This window comes from Sinocyclocheilus anshuiensis, unplaced genomic scaffold (genome assembly GCF_001515605.1).
Source record: "Sinocyclocheilus anshuiensis isolate Anshui unplaced genomic scaffold, SAMN03320099.WGS_v1.1 scaffold11, whole genome shotgun sequence".
Lineage (NCBI taxonomy): Eukaryota > Metazoa > Chordata > Actinopteri > Cypriniformes > Cyprinidae > Sinocyclocheilus > Sinocyclocheilus anshuiensis.
Genome location: NW_015551076.1, coordinates 1,106,232 through 1,130,216, shown reverse-complemented (window position 1 = coordinate 1,130,216; position 23,985 = coordinate 1,106,232). Strand labels below are relative to the sequence as shown.

The 23,985-nt window shown below is 37.2% G+C and overlaps 3 protein-coding genes across 3 annotated transcripts in view; all 3 read left to right on the top strand.

The window, feature by feature from the left end:
- lsm12a (LSM12 homolog a) overlaps nt 1–2,688 on the top strand; it is a 6,717-nt gene extending 4,029 nt beyond the window's left edge. The window contains exon 5 of the mRNA XM_016452397.1: nt 1,335–2,688. Within this exon, the coding sequence (XP_016307883.1) occupies nt 1,335–1,430 (96 nt within the window). The 3' untranslated portion in view covers nt 1,431–2,688. The remainder of the gene's footprint in view (nt 1–1,334) is intronic.
- Nucleotides 2,689–5,154: 2,466 nt separating this feature from the next.
- Nucleotides 5,155–8,210, top strand: LOC107662436 (slit homolog 1 protein-like). The gene is made up of 2 exons (XM_016452461.1): nt 5,155–5,868; nt 7,266–8,210. Exons 1-2 carry the CDS (start codon nt 5,590–5,592, stop codon nt 8,034–8,036), a joined length of 1,050 nt encoding a protein of 349 aa, XP_016307947.1. The 5' UTR covers nt 5,155–5,589; the 3' UTR covers nt 8,037–8,210.
- Nucleotides 8,211–11,274: 3,064 nt separating this feature from the next.
- nags (N-acetylglutamate synthase) lies at nt 11,275–19,480 on the top strand. Its single transcript, XM_016452445.1, is given in 9 exon segments — nt 11,275–11,672; nt 12,967–13,196; nt 13,198–13,242; nt 13,338–13,551; nt 16,266–16,446; nt 16,694–16,733; nt 17,340–17,471; nt 18,898–19,080; nt 19,156–19,480. Coding segments are annotated over 9 exon segments (1,548 nt in total). The 5' UTR covers nt 11,275–11,327; the 3' UTR covers nt 19,334–19,480.
- The last annotated feature ends 4,505 nt before the right edge of the window (nt 19,481–23,985 follow it).

Below are 23,985 nucleotides of genomic sequence, written 5' to 3'. Positions count from 1 at the left end.
TTTTTTTTTTTCTTTTTTTTTTTTTTTGAAAGAAATTATTTTTTTTATTCCGCAAGGGTGCATGCAACTGATTATAAAACGGATAGTTCCGGTCCTTGATTCTGATTGGTTGAGCTGCGTTCGAAGCTGTTGTAAATTACTCTACAAACATACACCTTTATTTACGTCTGTTGTTGCTCGGCAACCACTTTGTTGTAACCACAACCGTTTCTGAGGAACTACGAAGTTTGGCGGAAGAATAATGTTTTTATTAATATCATTACATTTTATTTGCTTTGTTTTACTCTGTGAAACCTCGCTACATATATGGTATAACCGCTTTATAAAAGCAATAAGCCCCATGAAGCCATGGTTTACAGTGAATTTATGCATGACGCGAAGCAGAAGCGGCTTCTTGGGGCTTATTGCTTTATTCTATTCCATCAAAGAATCCTTGTGGAAAAAATGTATCACTAAATATTAAGCAGCTGTTTTAAACTGTGGTAAAATAAGAAATGTTACTTGAGCACCAAATCAGCATATTTGAATGATTTTTGCCAGTACAGGAATAAATTAAATTATAAAATACATTTATAATTTTTTTTGCAATTTAATAATACTTCACAATATTAGTTGTACTGTATTTGTATTTTGATCAAATAAATCCAGCCTTTGAGAACGTGAGACTTTCAACAATAAAAAAAAAAAAAAAATCTTACCTGGCCCAAACTTTTGAACATTAGTGTACAAAAATTAAAATAAAAAATGCTTGTAAAAATCATCTTTAGTGAGCTTCAGCCCATGAATTTAAGTCTATAATATCTAGATACTAGTGTAGTACTTCAAGTTATCTTTGATGTTCATTTTAACTCTTGCCAACTTCTATCAGATCATGTCTGCACGTAAAATTGCTTTTCTCTAAAATAGCATTTCAGAAATATTTATTAATCTGCACAAAAATATTCATTTTGTCCAGTTGGTAGCTTTTTATTACATACTTTTATTTCCTTTTCAATGTAACTAAAATGGTTATTCTGTTTGCTTGGACAAGCAGCAAATTGTTGGCTGGTGGATATTATTTACATTTAAAGACTACTGCCTTAAAATTAACTCCAATAAACTACTGTTATTGGAGTCCTTAATGTTGGAGAAATTAGCTTTTCATTTGAAAATAAAAAATGTACCGGTATTATTTGCCTCAGGATTTTGTAATATAGACGCTCAACTTGCAAGCTTTAAGTCCAGTTCCACGCAAATGACAGATGGCCAAAACATTTACTATTAATATGAATTGATATAATGTCTTTGTTGTTTTGGTGTATTGCTGTGCTAACCTTTGTGCTCTCTGTCCACAGGTGGAGAAACATTTTCGAGATATGGAGAGCCAAAAATCAGTGCAGCATTCACAGCAAGCTCAACAAACACAGAAAGACTCTGCTTTATCATCATGAGCCCAGGCTCAGAGAGGGAACATTATGCTGACAAAGGAAGTGTTGTGTGTTTTAAATTAATATTTTCTGGGGTTTTTTTGTGTTTTTTTACCAATCGCCAGACAAAGGTTGAGATAGTTGATACTCAGCGTTTTGAGCAGGGATGACAGTCCTACACATCTGAAGAGAAAAACTGCTTCCACTGACAAAAGTAGAGTGCTGTCTTAGACTATCATGTCATGTAGAAAACATTTGACATCCCTTCCAACATCACTCACCCCCCAATCCCACCCTGTTGGATCTCCTTGTTTTTTTCCCTCCTGTCATCAAATAACCCACTTGTTCATTTCATCTTGCTTGGATAGCCAACAAAGAAATCACATTTTCTCTTCTAATCCATAATCTTCCTTTCTACCACTATAAAATGTGGCACTAAGTGTGTGAGGGTAGAATAAAAAGTTATTAAGCCTTTCAGACTAGATAAATAGTTTGATTTCCTTAGTGCACATGGCGGGTTTATTTTTTGTTTTTAGTTTTAGATTGACTGAGAGCTGAAGGTGGAGTAAGGGGAAATTGAACTGCACTTAGCATCTACCCAACATCTCATTTTCTTAAACATTTTTTAATATAAAACTCCCTTGTTTTACTTTTAAATGTCACTTTTTAAGTGACAGACGAAGGAGTAACACTCGAGTACTGTAAGCATCCTTTCAGTTTACGTGTAATATATTATGTTGTAATTTTCTTCCATATTTGGTCCTTGCCATTTTGAATACCTCTTCCATAGTGGGACCATTTTCTATGATGCAATGTTTGTATTATTGTTATTATTTCCGAGCACATCCAAACTGGAAGGGTACATGCAGTGACCGATGAGAGACTCGCATTTCTTCGTTATTGCAGCTTCGGTGTGTGTCGGCGTTAGACGACTCCTACCGTGCTCATCTCTCGCGATAGGACTGATCTCTTTTCTGAAAAGGGAATATTTGTAATCACCTTTTTGGGAAAAGGAAACGGTAAAGCGATATCTTGCCATGTTAAGAGACTGGGACAGGGGGGACGGGCAGCACTGGCTCAAAGCCGAAGTCCTCCCGGTCCCAGCCTCGTGAACCTTGTAGCCTGATGGAGGCTCTAGCAGTGGCGCCAAGCTGTGACGGGCATATCCGCGTTGCATACCAGTTTATAGCGCTGTGTGTTAACGGGGTTGCTGTTCGCCTATAGGTTTCTTTCGCAGGATTTTATTTTTTATTTTTAAATAGTAATGAAGAAATAAAAAAGAAAAATCTCACTTGTACGAGTGTTTATCATTTATATTTTAGAATATTTGCTTATGAGGAGATATGTAGCTATATATACTGTGTGTGTGAGTGTACCACAAAACCAGTCATAGGGTCAGTTTTTTAAAATTGAGATTTATACATCACCTAAAAGCTGAATAAATAAGCTCTCCATTGATGTATGGTTTGTTAGGATATGACGATATTTGGTCGAGATACAACTATTTGAAAATCTTGAGTGAGGTGCAAAAAAAATCAAAATATTGAGAAAATCGCCTTTAAAGTTGTCCAAATGAAGTCCTTGCATATTACTAATCAAAAATTAAGTTTTGATATGTTTACGGTAGTAAATTTACAAAATATCTTCATGGAACATGATCTTTACTTAATATCCTAATTATTTTTGGCATAAAAGAAAAATCGATCATTTTGAACCCATACAATGTATTGTTGGCTATTGCTGCAAATATACCTGAGCTACTTATGACTGGTTTTGTGCTCCAGGGTCACATAATACACATACAGTGGTGGCCAAAATGATTAGATATTTTCACCAGCTAAAAAAATGGTTTTAAGTCAGCTATTTTTATCTTTTGTAGTGTCAGTAACTAAGAAATATAGTAGCTTTGCAGGTAGGACAGACTGATGATGATCAGATCAGATCTCTGTGGAGCACTGGCTGTTAGTCAGTTATGTCTATCTTTTGCTGTATCAGTAGGAAATATCAGTTTACATTCCTAAACATTCATTTTGCCATTAATTGTAATAATCCAGTGAGATTTGTGTTTGCACAAGGAGTCTGATAACAGCCAGTGCTCCACACACAGATCTGATCTGATCATCATCAGTCTGTCCTACCTGCAAAGCTACTATATTTCTTAGTTACTGACACTACAAAAGATAAAAATAGCTGACTTAAAACCATTTTTTTAGCTGGTGAAAATACTAGTTTTCTAAGACTTTTGGCCACCACTGTATATAATTAAAATGGTATATCCTAGTTAACATGGTCACATAGAGGGTGCAGAAAAAGTTAGTGATTAATTTTGTCAGAGAATCAAAGGGGATCCCTTGCCATTGTTTAATGAGTTTGAATGAGTATTTACAGCCTTGACTTGAATCATTGATGCTAAAGTTTTTCCATTATTCACGTACAAACGTATGCATTATTTAATCACGCATCCTCTCGTGTTTCTGCCCCTGACCCCCATCGCACATCAAGGTTATTAGGACACCGTGTTGGGCCACTTTAGTTTGCAGTGAAGGTGAGCACGTTGGCATAACTTTAGCAGTGAGATATGGCACGTTCACTCAGATGTAACAATTGTACCCTTTATTTATTTAATTATTTATTTATTCTTCAAGAAGTAAAACAAAAATAAATGTCAGAAAGCTAGGCACTGTCTGTCAGTCTCAGTCAAGATTCAGTGGTATTTAATTTTTTATGGGCATACAATAAATGACGACTGAGGCTGCCATTCTGTTGGTATTTAATAACATATCGATCTATACGTCTATAAACATTGTAAATAGTGACATTTTTCATTTTGGGCGTGCTGTTCCTTTAAGTTGCTATATTAGGCGGCCCGATTTAAAATGGTTCAAGTGTCATAATAAGGTAAACGTTGAAATCAGTTCGTAATCCGCGCACAGGTTCCGGGGATACGGTAGTAATTGATTATGTAATAAATGTATTGGATGAGACTTGAGGCGGGGTGGTATTGACGACATATTTCTAAATTTAGACAATAGTGCGTAATTCAATCGCATTGGAGCTTCATCAAAGGTAAAAAGGAAAATAATACAAGGGTAATACAAGGACAGTCGAGGTTTAGGCCTAATGCGTGTTGGATTATGACCAAATGTGACAGCTGCATTTCTGAGCGCACGAAGAGTCGGATCTTTTTAATAATTATTGAACCGATTCACTTAACCCGTTCATAAAATACATGATAAACTACATATAACAAGGTCTGGAAATGTTTCTATGACATTTTATCGAAGCAAATGGAAAACAATTAATTGTAATACATTTAAAAATACCTTCTTTATTACCAAGCAAAAGCAGATGGTTAATTATTTTTGTACAATTTAGGCTAATGTAAATTAATGTTCTAATTTTTTTTTTAGCTGAATCCTGTCTTCAGCCAACTGAACTGACACAAAATAAATAATAATAAACAACATGTAGGCTAGGCCTACTACATACATGCAACTTTGTGGAGTGTTTTGGAGCGTGCATTAGTTCTTTTTATATGATTACCATAGACTGTATAATAACAGATGAGTACGTTACGACGTAAAAGAATCGCTGATTTTTTTTAACCGGTTCTTTGAAACATGTTTGAAAGAGCCGATTCGCGGAAGAGAGTCTTCCCATCACTAGTGCGCTGCGCATCTTGGTGTGGAGCCGGACTGAATAACTGAGAAATCAGACTGTTGTTATTGACTACCACGTTTTTCTGTATATTTAGTGGAGGAAAGGAATAAAACAATAACTTTTCAACGACTCGATGTACGCATTCAATGTACTACTAGTAGTAGCCTACAGTTTTAATTTCCCCTTGGCAAAGACAGTAAGTTCTCCTCTACTTTCTTGTATCTGTGTTATTGCGTGTGTGAGAGTGAAAAAAAAAAAGAAATTGAGTCGCATGGTTTTAAGGCGATTAAATTCTTCCGACAGACATTTCAGCTGCACTGCAAATATTCTGCTCATCTGTAAAAGTCTGTGTTGCTGTCTCGACACAGAAACATCTAATAGAAACTGTATGCGTTTATCACAGGGATCTGGTTCCTCTCCCGTAGAAAGCTGAGGATCGGTTAATCGCCGCATGCAGAGTCCTGGACAACAATTTGGCGCTCTGCAGAGCTCCTGTTAGCTCTCTTGAAGCTGTCATCACATCATGTTGATGCTGTCCATCGCGTTGTTTTTGCTCTTTCTGTCTCCATCGAGGAGCTCAAGACTGTGTAGTCACCTCTGCCGGTGCTATGAACACTCAGACCTGGTGGACTGCCACGCCAGAGGTTTTGAGGATGTCCCACATGGACTTCCCCGTGGCACCTGGCTCCTAGACCTGGGAGGAAACAAGCTCAAGGAGATCCGGAGCCGAGCTTTTGCTGGCCTTTGGTCTTTGCGTATTCTAGTGCTCTCAGACTGCATCATCCAGGCTCTTCAAACACAGGTAAGATCACTTAGGCTATTCCAGGGGTGCACAATCCTGTGTCCTGGAGATCTACCTTCCTTGCAAAGTTACCTAATCAAAGTATCCTAACCAAATGCGCCTGAACCAGCAATTTAAAGGGATAGTTCACCTAAAAATATGAATATTTGCTGAAAAAATTAGTTTTTTCTTCATCGGAACAGATTTGTAGAAATTTAGCATTACATCAATTGTTCACCAGTGGATCCTCTGCAGTGAATGGGTGCCGTCAGACTGAGAGTCCAAACAGCTGATAAAAACATCACAATAATCCACAAGTAATCCGCACCACTCGATTCCATGTTATGTGAAGCAAAAAACTGTGTGTTTGTAAGAAACAAATCCATCATGAAGATGATTTTAACTTCAGATATGAGTCCTCTATCCATAATATTGCTTTCTCCTGGGGAAAAAAAAGTTATCTTTTTTGAATTAGGAGAGAAATATGCACAGATCAAGCACTGTTTACAAGTGAAAACTGTCTAAAGCAGCTCTAAACAAATTTGATGGATTTTGAGAGGACAAGGGATGGACTATTGCACTGGAGAAAGCGTTATTATGGATTATGGACTATTTTGGATGATGGATTAGGGTCGTGTGGGTTATTTTATCCGCTGTTTGGACTCTAATTTTTACGGCACCCATTCACTGCAGAGGATCCATTGCTGAGCAACTGATGTAATGCTAAATTTATCCAAATCTGTTCCAATGAAGAAACAAACTCATCTACATTGTTGAAGGCCTGAGGGTGAGTAATTTTTGGTAAATTAATTAGTAAATTTTAAATAAATGTTTTAGTAAAGTAGTTCATTTTAGAGTGAACTATTACTTTAAGAGAGAGTTGGCAATGCAGGAACTCTGCAGGAAGTTAGATCTCAACAGAATTGGACACATCTGATTTCTTCAATCCACATATCTTATTTTGGATGATGGATTAGGGTCGTGTGGATTTTTGTGATGTTTTTATCAGCTGTTTGGACTCTAATTTTGACGGCACCCATTCACTGCGGAGGATCCACTGGTAAACAAGCGATGTAATGCTAAATTTCTCCAAATCTCTTCTGATGAAGAAACAAACTCATCTAAATTTTTGATGACCTGAGGATGAGTAATTTTTTGTATCATAATTAGTAAATAGTAGTTAATTTTTGGGTGAACTATTCCTTTAAGATCTTTAGAAACACTTGATAACAGACAAGGTTGTTGGCACTGAACTCTGCAGAACGTTATATCTCCAGGAACAGGACTGGACACCCCTGATTTATTCAATCCACATAGCTTAGTTTTGTCAATTTGGAGTTGCCCTGTGAATATAGTTCTGAGTTATGAGTTGAACTTGAAGATATATGGATTACCCAAATGTCTGTTTTCCCACACAGGCTTTCTTCTCTCTCTCCTTCCTGGAGAAGCTAGACATGAGCCGTAATAACCTCACTCAGATCCCTCCTAACTTCTCAGAGAGCCTGGCTGCCCTGCGTGAGCTGCGTCTGGACCACAATGCACTGGTGCTGTTGAAACCTCCAGGTCTTGAGCATCTGGAGAACCTTGAGAAGCTGGACCTCAGCCACAATTGCATCCGATCTCTTGAGCCAGGTGCGTTCCGTGGCCTGTCCCGCCTGCGCCACCTTTACCTCCAAGGGAACCTCCTGGGTGTTGTGCGAGACGGATCCCTCACCATGCTGCCTGCCCTGGAAGTCCTGCTCCTGGGCAACAACAACATCTCTAGGATCGAGGTCAATGCACTAGCACCGTTGCGCAGTCTGTCTCGGTTGGGTTTGGAGGGGAATCATCTGGAGCACCTGAACTTCAAGACGTTCCTGAGCTTGCACACGGCTGCTACGCACCTGCAGTTGGCTGGGAACCCCTGGAACTGTGACTGCGACCTGCACCGTGTCTTCAGCAAGCTGCTCAGCGTGCGGCACCTGCACGTGGATGACTATCGCAATGTAACTTGTCGGGAGCCTTGGCAGCTCGCCGGAGCTTCTTTGGCTTGGGTGGACAGCCAGTTGTGTGTGGCTGAGACCGTTACTGTGTTAGTCATCACCGCTACTGTGATTGTGACCGTGTTTGGTGCCTTGGTCATGGCGGAGAGAAAACGCAAGAAACTAAAATACTGGGAACAGAATGAGGAGGAACCGCAAGAGCAGTAAGGCGATTTTGCATGAGGTTAGGACACTTCTTTTCTCTTCTGGACTATGAAAACACAGATAAAATGTCCTGCTTTGACCCTTTTCCCCAACAAAGAGTAGGTACACAAATTCAAGCAAGAAGCTGGACTTGATACAATGAATTGAGTCGATGTGGTGATGGAAATTGAGACTCTTAAGATGCAATTCGCAAACATTGAACAAAAGTATTTGGTAACTTAGATCTGATAAAGTTTTGTAATCTAGGATGTGTTCAGATTAGAATCTGTGCTAGATAACCAATTAGTTGTGTTATAGATTATAATACTGTGCAGCAGCTTCATCTCTTTGCCACTTGCAAACTCATGTTAAAAGCTAAACTTTCAACTCTTACACTATTGTTCAAAAAGTTTTAGAACTTTTTTTTATTTAGTACTTTTACTAATACTTTTATTCAGCAAGGATGTATTAACTTGATAAAAAATGACAGTAAAGGCATGCTGTTGTTGAACTTTCTTTTCATCAAAGAATCATGAAACAAATGTATGCACAGTTGTTTTCAACATTGATGATAATACATGTTTCTTGAGCATCAAATCATCATATTAGATTGATTTCTGAAGGATCATGTGACACTGAAGACTGGAGTAATGATGCTGAAAATTCAGCTTAGCATCACAGGAACAGATTACATTTAAAAATATATTTGAGTGGAAAACGGCTGTTTTAAATTGTAAATATATTTTACTGTATTATTGTTTTTACTGTATTTTTCATCAGATAAATGCAGCTTTGGTGAGCAGAAGAGACTTCTTTCAAAAACAATTAAAAAACATTTGCATAAAATTGCACGATAATTATTTTATATTTTATTTCATTTTTATGATTTTATTATTTTTTATATTATTTTATTTTAATAGTTTCCCTTTCCTGTGATCAGTTTTTTGTCTTCTAACATTTCTTTTTTTTACATAACAATAACAAATGCTTTTCCCTTCAGTTGTGATCTTGATGTTTTTATATAGTTTCAAAAGAAAATGAATGCATGTCAATAATTATGTTCCTTAGTACAATAAAAACAACGTATGTCCTACGCTTTCTGCCAGCAAAACTCTATCTTGTGTCCTTATGTGCTCAAAACAGCCTGTTAAATTAATTTCCTTCTGGTTGGCCGTAAAGCCTCAAAGCCCAAATCTCTGCAGCTGCTGTCAAAGGATTACACATCAATTAATGCGCATGGTTCCTGCTCCAGCACCCTGATTGAACTTTCAAATCATAATTTAATGATAGATTTAGTTTGGGGAACTCCTCCAGGTCATTACATTGATCTGTATTAAAACAAAATATGGACAAAATAAGACTTGTATCTGCAGTTGCTTTGCTGTGGCACAGGCTGGGCTTTAAACCTCTGGAGTTTAAGCAGATTTGTGTGGAGAATTTTGTGGACGGAGAAAATGAAGAAATCCAGGTCAGTGAGTGTTTGGCGCCATATGGAGCTCTCACTGACAGCATCAGCTTACCAAACCGGGGACTGGCATATCTTTTTCTTCAGGGAAATACCAGCTTTCAAGTTGAATTCACATGGCCTAAATAAGACTCATTTTGCTCCTTTCTGTCTGACATAGCCTATATGAATGGATACGCTCTAATGTCTGAGCAAATAATGTAATAGGTTGTGAACCAACAAACTGGACAGCTGCAAACCAAAAACAATCTTATGTTGTTGAACACTTGTCAATATTTGCTGCTTAGAACAAATAGCCAATACAGATAATCAAATCATTTACAGTTAGCATTATGGTCCATAAAATAACATGTTGACATCAATAAAAATCAAACCAGGTGTGTTTTTGCAGTAGAGGTTTGAATGGTTAGGGATTGACTTAAGCATCTGTAACCTAACACAAAAGAACCTCATGAAACTGAAAAACTATCCTGATCTTAGAAGATTTACATAATATGCAAGTATCAGACTGTCCCAGAGAATTAATTACAATTTATTTGTTTATATCATTATTTTTCCCCAGACTGGTTTCAAAATAATATGAATTGTATCCTTTGCTTATTTGATGACTCAGGAAATATTCTCTTTTATGAGCAATTCATGGCATACCATAGTTTCCAGATTCCTCCAAAAGAGTTTAATAAGGTGGATAAAGCAATTTCACCTGGATTAATTCACCTTGTTAAGTCATTCTATATTTAATCCAAGGAGCAGTTACTACAGTCTGCTTTGCTCTTGGAAGGCGTAGATCTGTTAGATAAGAAATGTAATAATAGGCATGTGCGCCAAATTTTTCAGTTTAAAAGGAAATTTTCTTCAAGAAAAAAGTTCTACTGGAGGTCCTTGGTTGATGATATAGACTGGAAAAGAACCTGGCTTTTACCTGGGAAATATATTTCCAATAAGGCAAAGGAAACACATTTTAACACATTTTAAAATTTTACATAAAATATATCCTGTCAATTCTAATGTTTCTAAATATTTGGACATAGACAGCTCGTGTTCTTTTTGCAGACAAGCAGAGGAGACATTGGCACATTTGTTTTTTTTAAATTGCCTTATATCCAAGCAATTTTGGTCTGAGGTTCTCATATATTTGATAATGCCAATGTTGTACACTCCTTTAGTTTAAAATATATTATTTGTTTGTTATAACAATACTAAAAATAAACCCCTGGAACATACTATATATATATATTTTTTTTTTTTATATGGTAAATTTTTCATTCACAAACACAAATTCGCAAATAGTTCCGCATCCTATTCCCTTTTTAAAATTGAATTAAACTCACTTCTAAAATGATCTTGATCACTTCATCTAATAAAGAATTAAAAAAAACTAAGATTCTTGAAATAATAGAGAAGTAGCCTATTTAAAGAAAATCCATGAATTTAGATGCTTTCCTTGTGTATGATTGTTTGAATCTCATTGAAATGTTTCTGTCATTCAAAATCTGTTAAGAGGTTTTTATTTTTATTTATTTATTTATTTTTAACCATTTTTAATTTATTATGTGTATGGCATTTGTGTTTGATAAATATGCTTCATTTATAACTATTGGTCATTATTTTATGGATTTGTGTGTGATCCCTTGGCAATGTTTTTTTTGAATTGACTGTTTAAGCAATAAAAAGCAAAAATACAAATAAAATAAAATAATCATCATATTAGAATTGATGAATATTCATGTCTGCTCCGCCCACTGAAACCGAAAATATCAGAAACCAAAAATCTCGTAACACCTGTTTGGATGTAGCTACACCGCAGGCCGCAGCCAGACGCTCCTCACTCTCTCTCAGCGGCTCTGCTCATGGCCAAAGTCAATAGCGGTTCGTCCGGTTGCAGGGCCGTGGTCATGGCTGGTCAGTTTTGGACGAGACCGCCAGCCCTGAGGCCGCAGAGGAGCGCTCAGCATCAGCGGAGACTAGCCTCAGTGAACCAGCGCATGAGGGCATCCAGCGCCGCGGGACACGGGGGCAAAAACTCGGCGTGGAGCCAGCAGAAGCTCCCCAACTACGCCTGGTCCAACCGCACGCTGATCTACAGAGATGTGAAGGCTTTTCTCAGTGAAATTGGAGGAGATCCACGGGAGGCTCGCTACTGGTTAACACACTTCCAGAGCGCCGGTTCATTTCCAGCGTTTGCGGTTCTGGAGGTGCGTGTCCTGCGACCAGAGTGAGGCTGATGATACACTTTTTGAGCAATGTTGCCGGGCAACTTTGGTTAATGTTGCTGTCAACGAGCAACAAGGTGAGACACAGGGCCCACGACTGATCTGAAGTATCCAGATAGAAATTTGTTACCCATTCTCAGTAGGAAAGTGCCCAAGCACCATTGCTCAAAAAAAAGTTGCCCGGAAAAATTGCTCAAAATGTGCCCATTGTATGTTCAGACTGAGAGACGAACGCAATTTAGATAAATGACTAAATAGCCTTAATTTTAATAATGTCAGTTATGTTTTATACGTTTTTTATAAAACGTATTTTATTTTATGGTATTTAATACAAATAGGCTATATGCGCGCGCGCGCGCGTGTGTGTGTGTGTGTGCATACACACATACACACACACATATTTATATATATGTATATATATATATATATATATATATATATATATAAATATTTGATAAATTTACGTTTACATTTAAATACATTGAAGATGTTAAAATGTAAGATAGATATTTTAATGTTAGTTATACTTTTTTATATATCCATCCTGATATATTCAACCTACTTTGTTTAATAGCTTATAAAATAACATTTTAATGTGTTTATAATACTATCTCATGTGTTGTTATAACTTTATATACTATGAATGTATATTAGTTTTATTAAAATGAATTTAAATTCATATAAATATATCAATATTAAGTCTAATTGTTTTAAAGTGGCATATTTGTACATTGTAACCAGGATTAATCAGAAGCTGAATTTGAACATTTTATGTGAAGACTCTGCTGACTGTTCATCCAGGCTGCTGCTCAAATTGTGCATGAGTGTACAAATCCTTTCTGTCATCCGTTCTTGGTTTGTTTACTCTGTAGACAATTGAGCCTTTTTGTGTTTCAGGGTTCACTGGTCAAACAAAATTAACTAATTAGGTAGGCTACACTGCAGATATGACCTCTTAATAGCAGAGTCTTTCTGACTTTGTAGTCTAAATGATTAAAAAAAAACTGTTCCTTGGGGTCATGACATTTCAAATATTAAAATGTATTTACACTCTGAAAAAAAAAGTTTGATGCAGAAAAAATAACACTTTGAATTAAACACAATTTTAAGTAGAAAAATTGATATAGTATTTTCCTTAAAACATTACTTCAATAATCGTTGTTTTTTACAACTTCAAAAATGCATTGCTACCGTGTATATATCTTATACTTTTATTTATATTAAAATTACATTATTTTTATGTAGAGTCTGAAGCTGATTTTTGCTTTGTCTGCAGGTTGACACTTCAGTGTTTGATAGCCATGAGATGGTTCAGAGTCTGGCCTTTGGGCTCTCGTTCTTGCAGCGGATGGATATGAAGCTTGTGGTGGTGATGGGATTGCCTCCTGAGATGGAGGAAGAGGACTGCACCAAAACCGAGACTAAACCCTCCCTCGCCAGGACTACGATGGTGAAACACTGTCAGGCTTTAACAGAAGCACTTCAGCACAACTCAGCCAATGTGATGCTCAGAGGCCCTCTTACAACTGCAGCACGCTCGGGATGAGAGCAGGTTTAGCAGCCACTTCAACCGAGTGATAATGGGCCGATAATGGCATCTCCTATCTCTCTCACTGTGTCTGTGTGTTGTCTGTCTGCGTATATCAGCAGTGGTCCCTCAGTTGTCGTGGACTCGGCTCTTCTGCAGTGGACTCTGGACTGCAGAGTGATTCCTCTGGTCTGTCCGGTGGGCCGCGATGCAGCCGGCTGCTCTTCTGTGCTCAGTCCGATCCAGGTCACAGCAGCCATCTCGCAGTCACTGCAGCCTCTGAAAGTCATATTCCTGAACAGCTCAGGGGGTATCCGCAACCAAAACCACAAGGTAGGGCGAAGATGTGATAATGACTAACAGAAAGCATTGTACTATTTAATTTTATTAATGTGTGTGTGTGTGTGTGTGTGTGTACCTGGTATTTATCACGTTATGGGGACCAAATGTCCCCAAAAGGATAGTAATACTAGTCAATTTTGACCTTGTGGGGACATTTTTTAGGTCCCCATGAGGAAACAAGCTTATAAATCATACAGAATGAAATTTTTTGAACATCTAAAAATGCAGAAAGTTTCCAGTGAGGGGTAGGTTTAGGTGTAGGGCGATAGAAAATATAGTTTGTACAGTATAAAAACCATTACGCCTGTGGAATGTTCCCATAAAACATGGAAACACAGCATGTGTGTGTGTGTATTTGTGTGTACGTGTACATGCTACATTGTGGGGACCAAATGTCTCCACAAGGATAGTAAAACCTGAAATTTTTGACATTGTGGGGACCGGTGAGGGAAAAAAGTTCTTAAAAATAGTAAATTATGTTTATCTGAAAGTGTAACAATGCAAACAGGTTTTCTGTAAGGGGTAGGTTTAGGGTTAGGGGATAGAAAATATTATTTGGTCAGTATAAAAATAATAGAAGTCTATGGAAAGTCCCCACAATTCACAGAAACAAGTGTGTGTGTGTGTGTTTGTTGAGGCCCGGGGTGTAAAGTTTATCTGCACTATCTGCCCTCTGTTACATACTACCATTTTAAAGTTTGAGGTCAGTTACTGTTCTTTTCAAGTTTCTATTCATCCAAAAAAAAAGGTTTCAGGGTTTCCAATAAAATAGTGAGCAGCACAACTGTTTTCAACATTGATAATAATAAGAAATGTTTATTGGGCAGCAAATCAGCATATTAGAAGGATTTCTGGAGGATCATGTGGCACTGATATATTAAAATAGATATTTTAAATTGCAATAATATTTCACAACATTACTTTTTACTGTATTTTTGATTGAATAGCCTAAATGCAGACTTGGTGGGCATAAGGCGCTTCTTTCAAAAACATAAAAAAAACACACCTTCTCTCTCTCTCTCTCTCTCTCTCTCTCTCTCTCTCTCTCAAGTTCAAGTTCAAGTTGCTTTATTTGCATGACATTTGTATTATAGTATCGCCAAAGCATTTTAAGTATATACAAATACAGAATATAATACCACCAAAGTAATAAAGGAGACAAATAAGAAGAAAAAACAAAATGTACTGCATACACAATGTAAAAATATATACAATGAAGAATATGTAAAATAAAGCAAATTAATACAATGGATTAACCATTTCATATGGTGTTTATGGTGTATACATATTTTGCAGCTAGTTTGGCTGCCATGTCATCCTCTCCAAGTGTATAGCGGAGTTTCTCTGAGTCATTTAGAGTAACGAATGAAACATTCAATGCTGCAAATTGCAGAAGAACTATTTCCCTTGTAGTGGTGTACTTGGGACAGACAAGAAGAAAGTGTTTCTCATCCTCTATTTGATTCAGGTCACAGTGTTTGCATGGTCGCTGTTCTCTCGGTATCCAGGATTTTTTATGTCTTCCTTTTATCTAAGTCGGGGTCACTGAGTCGATATTTTGAAAGAATTTGTCTTTCTTTTAATTGTTTAATTGATAAGTAATTTGCCAATTTGGTGCTTCTACTTAGGGCCGAATAACACTGGAGTTTGGTTTGGAGGTCAAATTAATTTTTTAATTTTTCATTATAATTATCCTTTAGATTTTTGTCAATTTCTTTGTGAATGTTAGGGTTGTGGTTGGAATCAGACTGAGCTTGAGTTTCATTCATTAGTTTAAGCACGAGTGTATTTAGAGAATAAGACACTGTGAGGCTTTCATTGGCAAGAAGGGCTTTATATTGACTAGATTCAGTGTCAGATTGACTGCCAGAATTGTATTTCAATGTTTAAAGGGTGTAAGCCCAGTTCAGCCCTGCAGGCATTGTTATGTTTTAGTTGGCCAAACCGTGATTTTATGGCATCAAATGCCCTCCGGTCCTTCTCGTTCAAGGCCTTCACAGCTAGACTGAAGCCCCGTGATGCCGAGAGCTCAATGCCCAGGTAAGTATAGCTGTATGCGGATGACCCCTATCTTTTGCTGTAGTGTGTCAGTAGAAAAATATCAATTTACATTTCCAAAACATTCCTTTTGCCATTAATTGCAATAATCCAGTGAGATTTTTGTATACACAAGGAGTCTGACTGCAGCCAGTGCTCCACACACACATCTGATCTGATCATCATCCAGTCCATCTGCAATTATTGTTATATATTTGATAATAATAAGCCTATTCAGTCATAGTAACCAATTATGTATCTCAACAGAGATATATATTTTTAAATTGTCATGTTACAATACGTGTAACAATACTTTCCAAATTAATTTCCCAAATAAAAATGTGGTTCAACATAAGAGTTCAGAAATAGGTTCAAGGAATGATTATTAACAGTTGCTTCAATAGCGTGAGATGAACACAAGGTGGTAGTATTGCAATTTGTTGCTACAAAGTATATACGTGAATAAAATTTCTGTATGATATGCGTAAGCTTCAAAAGAACAGTCGGTGCCAACAAAAGAACAGCAGGCCTACTTGCGTTCCCAAGCAGGCTTCTTTTAAGTTTACATGAATTAACATAAACATGTGAATGAGTAAACATATGATAAACTTGAAAAATCGTGGGCTTGTGAAATGGTTCCTTATTAAATTCGTGCTTTGTTTGTTCAGGTGTTGGGTTTGGTGTCATTGCCGGGAGATCTGCCAGGTCTGAGTTCTGCGAAATGGCTGAGGGATGTGGAGCACAGACGCGTCAGTGCCATAGCGCAGCTGCTCAACCTGCTTCCGGCGGAGACCTCGGCTGTCCTCACCTCGGCGGACACGCTTCTCACTGAGCTCTTCAGCCACAAGGGTGAGAGGGGAGATAAAACACGCACCTGCTAAGACAAATACGACTTATCAAAGTCAAAGGAGATCGCACGCAGACCGGCGAGGAACATCATTTGTTAGCACACATACGACCCACTACAGCTGCTGGACTAATAACGATTTAGAGTTAGTGTTACAGAATAGGCCTATCGGGCCAATAAAAAGAACAAAGTTTTTCCTTATTTATATTTCTTAAACCCATAATGTGTGTTTTTTTATTCGTGTTTCAGGCTCAGGCACCCTTTTTAAAAATGGAGATCCCATTCACAGGTATGAGATTGAGTGTTTCCTTTTTAGATGTTGCCCAATCAGAAAAGAGTCGCAACTTTCCATCCGTCCACCATATGGAACCTATGGAACATTTCACATGTTTAAATGTACAACTCAATGTTTTTTTATTTCATAATCACTTCTTGTTTTTAGGGGTCATTAAATAATCAAGAATGAACAAGCAGTTTTCATTACAACAGGTGTGGGGTATCTCAGTCAGAAGTAGCCTACTGTATCATTAGACCACTGGCTATTAAACAAACATTTTAAGATGTTCACTGCTTGTATAAATAAATACAGTTATCTGTCATTATTTACTCACACCCGTGTCATCTGATATCAGTCCAGTCAAACCTAGCAAAGTTTAGCAGTGAACAACCACTTCAATTCTGGTCTGTTCTTCGTGCAAAGCTATTGTAATACTTAATATGACCGCAGTTGCAAAAATACAATTCTGTGTGGAAAAGACCTGAATAAATAATCTTCAAAATGTCCCCTTTTCAGTGGTACAAATGGGACTGGACTGACATGTGGACGAGTAAATTCTGATTTGCTTAATCATTCTTTTATTATAGTATCTCATGTGAGGATCTTCTTTCTTCACAGATACAGTAGCCTGGATGACATTGATATTGGCCGTCTCTTGGCACTGATTAACAAGTCTTTTGAGAAGAACCTGAGAGAGGATTATATAGCTTCTCTCAAGGATAGACTGCATTCCATTTACCTGTCTCAGGGGTAAGGGCATTGTTTCTGAATGGCAAGCCTTAATTATCCAGTATAGCCAAAGAAAAACAACCTGACACATCTTGCTCCATGTAACCAGAATGTTGAGTCATTGGACATGAGAATAAATAAATAGAAAAATTAATATTTTCATAATTCATTGAATTAATATTTGAATATTTGAACATAGTTACATTATTGGTAATTGTATTTCCTGCTTTTAAAGCAAAGCTTGTGATCACATTATCACAAGTTATCATTAAATTATTTGGCTGAAGATTAGCTACGACTAATGAAATGAATAATTTTAAAGGGTTAGTTCGCCCAAAAATGAAAAATTCTGTCATTAATTACTCACCTTCATGTCGTTCCAAACCCGTAAGACCTCCGTTCATCTTCGGAACACAAATTAAGATATTTTTGATGAATTCTGAGAGCTGTCTGACTCTGACCCTCCCATAGACAGCAAGGGTCCTTACATGATCAAGGTCCAGAAATGCAGCAAGGAGATCGGTAAAATAATCCATGTGACATCAGAGGTTTAACCGTAATTTTACGAAACTACGAGAATACTTTTTGTACGCAAAAGAAAAAAAAAGACATTATTCAACAATTTGTCTCCTCCACGTCACCCTAGAGCTATTTTGGAGAGTATCCACTGAACGCAAACAGCGTATATTGTTCTGTTTCAGCTGCGCCACACGGATACATTTTCTACGTTGTTTGTGCTTTGATTTGAACGAAAACAACGTATCCGTGTGGTGCGGCTGACACAAAACAATATACGCTCACGCTGTTTGCGTTCAGCTGATACTCTCCAAAATAGCTCTAGGGTGATGCGGAGGAGACAAATTGTTGAATAAAGTCTTTTTTTTTTCTTTTTCTTTTGCGCACAAAAAGTATTCTTGTAGCTTCGTACAATTACGGTTGAACCCCTGATGTCACATGGATTATTTTACAGATCTCCTTGCAACGTCTCTTTGGGAACTTGGGAACATTTCAGTTGTATCACTGTCTATGCAGGGTCAGACAGCTCTCAGATTCCATCAAAAATATCTTAATTTGTGATCCGAAGATGAACGAAAGTGTTACGGGTTTAGAACGACATGAGGGTGAGTAATAAATGACAGAATTTTCATTTTTGGGTGAACTATCCCTTTAAATAATAAATTACTAATATTTTTAGATCTGGAAGAAAAAAAAGTTATAAATTTGTATTTCATAATTGTCTCATGTAAAATCACATTCAGCTTATTCATGTGACATACCAGATTAAATACAACCCTTGACACAGCATACCAAACACGATCTATTGCATGCCACAGTTGTGTTGTTTTTGAATGGTATTTGACCCTTGTGGTGAACCACAAACATAATTTTAAAGCATTCTGCTCCCGGAATATGAGTTTATTAAATCTGCTCTTGCATTTTGTTGCAGGTACAGCGCAGCTGCTATAATCACCACAGAGCCTGTGAACAGCGGCACTCCGTACCTGGACAAATTTGTGGTCAGCAGCAGTAAACAAGGCCAAGGAACCGGTCAGATCTTGTGGGAGTGTATTCGTCAGGACTTGGGCAAGCTCTTCTGGAGATCCCGCGCTACAAACCGCATCAATCCCTGGTGTGTCTTCTCTTTCACATTGCCCTGTTGTGATTCTCAGCCTTTGCCCATCTCATTCTACTTTAAAATCCTCAGGTACTTCAAGCACTGTGATGGCAGTTTCGTAAATGGTCACTGGATTGTATTCTGGCTCTGCCTTTCTGACATCCGTGAGTCTTACGAGCTGGTGGAGTACGCCAAGTGCCTTCCTGACTCCTTCTGCTCTCACATCGCAACAGAAGCAAAACCACTTCAGCAACCTCAAGGGTCATGAAAACAATACTCGCCTCACACACTGTATCGGGCTTCATATCTTAGCTGTGTCTTTAAGTACTATTGGTAACAATGCCAATGTCATTCCAAACCCATAAGCCGAGTGGAACACAAAAGGCGTTTTGAGGTTTTGGAGTCATCGTCCCATGGACCTCATCTATATTTATACTTCTTTTATGTTCTACTCAAGAATGTGATTCATGTGGGTTTGGAGTGACAGAAGTTTTATTTAGCCCATTTAAAAAAACTCCCCATAAATCACAATTATGACGTCACAATTGGAATATCAATGCCACGATGTAATCTATTTTATTCACGTTCAGTGGAACACAACAGTGGAATTCATTATGTCGAGAAAAAGAAATGTGAGTCTAAAGTGAAAACTATAGAGAAAAATGCTGGAGCTCACAGAAAGGGTGAGGCAGTGGCATTTGAATTTCACACCTGCATTACTTTGATTTGAATGGACAGTGATTCGTCTCTAGGAACATTTTGTTCAGTTTGCCTCACCATGTTGTGATTGACAGGATGCTAGAATGAAGACTGTGTTCTAATATACAAGGTGGTGTTTTTACAGTAGGTCATAAACATGCATTCACCTAGTTTGTGCTGGGAAATAAATTATTATAAATTCAAACAATTAATCATATCTTATCATATTTGTAGTTATTTTTGTTGTGTGAGACACACCCTTCAGTTTGGCAATCAAACTGAGTCAAAACAGTAATGAAAACTTCTATGGGCTATTCAAAAGTGTCTGGGAGATACTGAACCAACTTGTGCGGGTTTGGAGAATCGCTATTTCACCAGTGTGAGTATTGAGCAGCCTATGTTTCCTGGTGGATTAAAGGTGAGTTCAATATCAGAATTATATTCAATGACTAGTGTAGCTGTCGCAGAAAAGGTTGTATTTTCTTCACATACTTAAACTTTAAAGCTGAAGCTCAGTTTATCAGATCTAAACTGAAAGAAGAGTGCTCTAAATCCGAGCTAGACGATATGATGGTGACTGCAGAGAAACGTGAAGCAGAGTTAAAACAAATATATGAGAGTATTCGTGCGTTGAACGTCCCATTTCAAGATATAAGAAGGAGAATGGATAGCTGCACTTCAGTTACTAGTACTCAATACCATCGCTAGGATCAAAAGACTTGTGAGCAGAGACAGGTCAATGTTCATTGGTGTAGAAGAGAGAGAGAAAGCAGCTCACGTGCTCATCAAGGCAGCACAAAGAGAAGCATTCGAAGAGGAATTAAAATGGCTCAGTCAAAACCCGGCTAAGCTACCAAAAGCGTGATTCTTTTAATCAGAAGAAAACCTTCAGGGGCCGTTACAACTAGCCTACCAATTACATTGTTCGTCAATATTTTATTAACAAATATATCATCAAGTCAAGTTAGTTTTCTTATATTTTGCGGTTTACACATTACCCTGGACTTTGAAATGCGGGGTTTATGATGTGGAAAATGTCAGTGTAGTGTAGTTAGTGGCTGCATTGTAGGATTTTATTTAATTTTTGACAATCTAAACGGGAGCTGGAGGCAGTCTTTGATTATTATATTTACCTATAGCTGTATAAATAACGTGACGGATCGTTTTCCTGTTAGTCAGGAGTATTTAATGCCAGTGTTGCTTTTTGCTGATAATAACCCTGTTGAAAAACCAGCATATGCTGGTTAGGTATGTTTTAGCATAAACCAGCAAAGGACCAGCTTAAACCAGCATCCCAGCGTCAAAACATACCTAACTAGCATATGCTGTTTTTTTCAACAGGGAGCTAACAGGAAGGCTATGTATTCACGTTTATAATAGGCCTAAGCTGTTATAATAGGCTACAGCAACAGCTATATTATTATAATTATATTATAATTACAGCCTATTATATAATAGGCTGTTGCTGTAGCCTACTTACACAGGCTTTATACGCGTTTCTACAGTTATGATCGTACATATTTAAAATAACATTTTCTGAGGTCGACAATATACAGGTGAAAAACGACAGTTTTACATACATATGTAACCCTGGACCAAAAAAAAAAACAGTCTTAAGTAGCACGGGTATATTTGCAATAGCCAAAAATACATTGTATGGCTCAAAATAATCGATTTTTCTTTTATGCCAAAAATCATTAGGATATTAAGTAAAGATCATGTTCCATGAAGATATTTTGTACATTTCCTACTGTGAATATATCAAAACTTAATTTTCAATTAGTAATATGCATTGCTAAGGACTTCATTTGGACAACTTTAAAGGCGATTTTCTCAATATTTTGATTTTATATTTTTTTGCAGCCTCAGATTCCAGATTTTCAAATAGTTGTATCTCGGCCAAATACTGTCCTATCCTAACAAACTATACATCCGTGGTTATTGATGAAAGCTTATTTATTCAACTTTCAGATGATGTATAAATCTCAATTAAAAAAAAATCGACCCCTATGACTGTTTTTGTGGTCCATGGTCACATATAGAAAGTAGTTACAAAAGTAAAGATATGTAAACAACACATTTGAAATGGTGAAAGAAATTCACGAACTTAACCAGAAATTTGATTACTTTAGTATATTCCCAAAACACTCCAATGCACCTGTACCAACACACTTTTTTTCCATTAATGGTTCTTTAATGTTCTTTAATGTCCCGTACGGACAACAGACAACGTCGCACCTGGAAATGTGGACTGCAGCCCTTTGGGCTGTCAAAATGGACCAGCTTAAACCAGCAAAAGGACCAGCATAAACCAGCAAAAGGACCAGCATAAAGCAGCAAAAGAACCAGCTTAAACCAGCAAAAGGACCAGCATAAACCAGCAAAGGACCAGCATAAACCAGCAAAAGGACCACCATAAACCAGCAAAAGGACCAGCATAAACCAGCAAAGGACCAGCTTAAACCAGCATCCCAGCGTCAAAACATACCTAACTAGCATATGCTGTTTTTTTCAACAGGGAGCTAACAGGAAGGCTATGTATTCACGTTTATAATAGGCCTAAGCTGTTATAATAGGCTACAGCAACAGCTATATTATTATAATTATATTATAATTACAGCCTATTATATAATAGGCTGTTGCTGTAGCCTACTTACACAGGCTTTATACGCGTTTCTACAGTTATGATCGTACATATTTAAAATAACATTTTCTGAGGTCGACAATATACAGGTGAAAAACGACAGTTTTACATACATATGTAACCCTGGACCAAAAAAAAAAACAGTCTTAAGTAGCACGGGTATATTTGCAATAGCCAAAAATACATTGTATGGCTCAAAATAATCGATTTTTCTTTTATGCCAAAAATCATTAGGATATTAAGTAAAGATCATGTTCCATGAAGATATTTTGTACATTTCCTACTGTGAATATATCAAAACTTAATTTTCAATTAGTAATATGCATTGCTAAGGACTTCATTTGGACAACTTTAAAGGCGATTTTCTCAATATTTTGATTTTATATTTTTTTGCAGCCTCAGATTCCAGATTTTCAAATAGTTGTATCTCGGCCAAATACTGTCCTATCCTAACAAACTATACATCCGTGGTTATTGATGAAAGCTTATTTATTCAACTTTCAGATGATGTATAAATCTCAATTTAAAAAAAATCGACCCCTATGACTGTTTTTGTGGTCCATGGTCACATATAGAAAGTAGTTACAAAAGTAAAGATATGTAAACAACACATTTGAAATGGTGAAAGAAATTCACGAACTTAACCAGAAATTTGATTACTTTAGTATATTCCCAAAACACTCCAATGCACCTGTACCAACACACTTTTTTTCCATTAATGGTTCTTTAATGTTCTTTAATGTCCCGTACGGACAACAGACAACGTCGCACCTGGAAATGTGGACTGCAGCCCTTTGGGCTGTCAAAATATTATGAATTATTAAACGAATTATTAAAATGATCCTATACAAAAAGTTAAAATATCAAATAAATTCAGAGACGTTAACTACATGAAAAGTAACAAAATGTATTAAAATCATTTTAATTCATAAGTCACATATAAATCCGCAGCGTAGCCTACTGCGAGACTGTCAAACCGCCAAAACATTTAATTGCATTTTACATTAACATTTGTGCAGTGCATTGAGAGTTAAAGCGTGCAGAGACAATGGGCAGAGATGTTACGAATGGTTTTATTCCTTTCGCATGCACTGAAACATAAGCAGTACGTTCACATTCTTCCACCAACTAACGGAACTGTCTGTGTTTTAGTGCATGTACAAGAATAAAACTAATGTTATGCCGGTTTATCCAATTGTTTTCTGCAGGATTAATGAAAGATCATGTCAGGTAAAAGGGAAGCAAAACATTCTGCAGATGATATTTAATGTTGTGTCCGCTGACTTTAAAGGGGTCATATGATGTGATTTAAATTTTTCCTTTCTCTTTGAAGTGTTACAAGCTCTTGGTGCATAAAGAAGATCTGTAAAGTTGCAAAGACTAAAGTCTCAAATCCAAAGAGATATTCTTTATAAAAGTTAAGAGTCAACCACGCCTACCTAAAATGGCTCGTTCTAACACGCCCCCACATGTCTACATCACGCTGTGGGAAGATTTGCATAACGCCGCCCAAATGTTCACGCAAAGAAAGAAGGCGTAACTTTTATTCTCGCTGTAGTATTGTTGCCGCCGCCGCC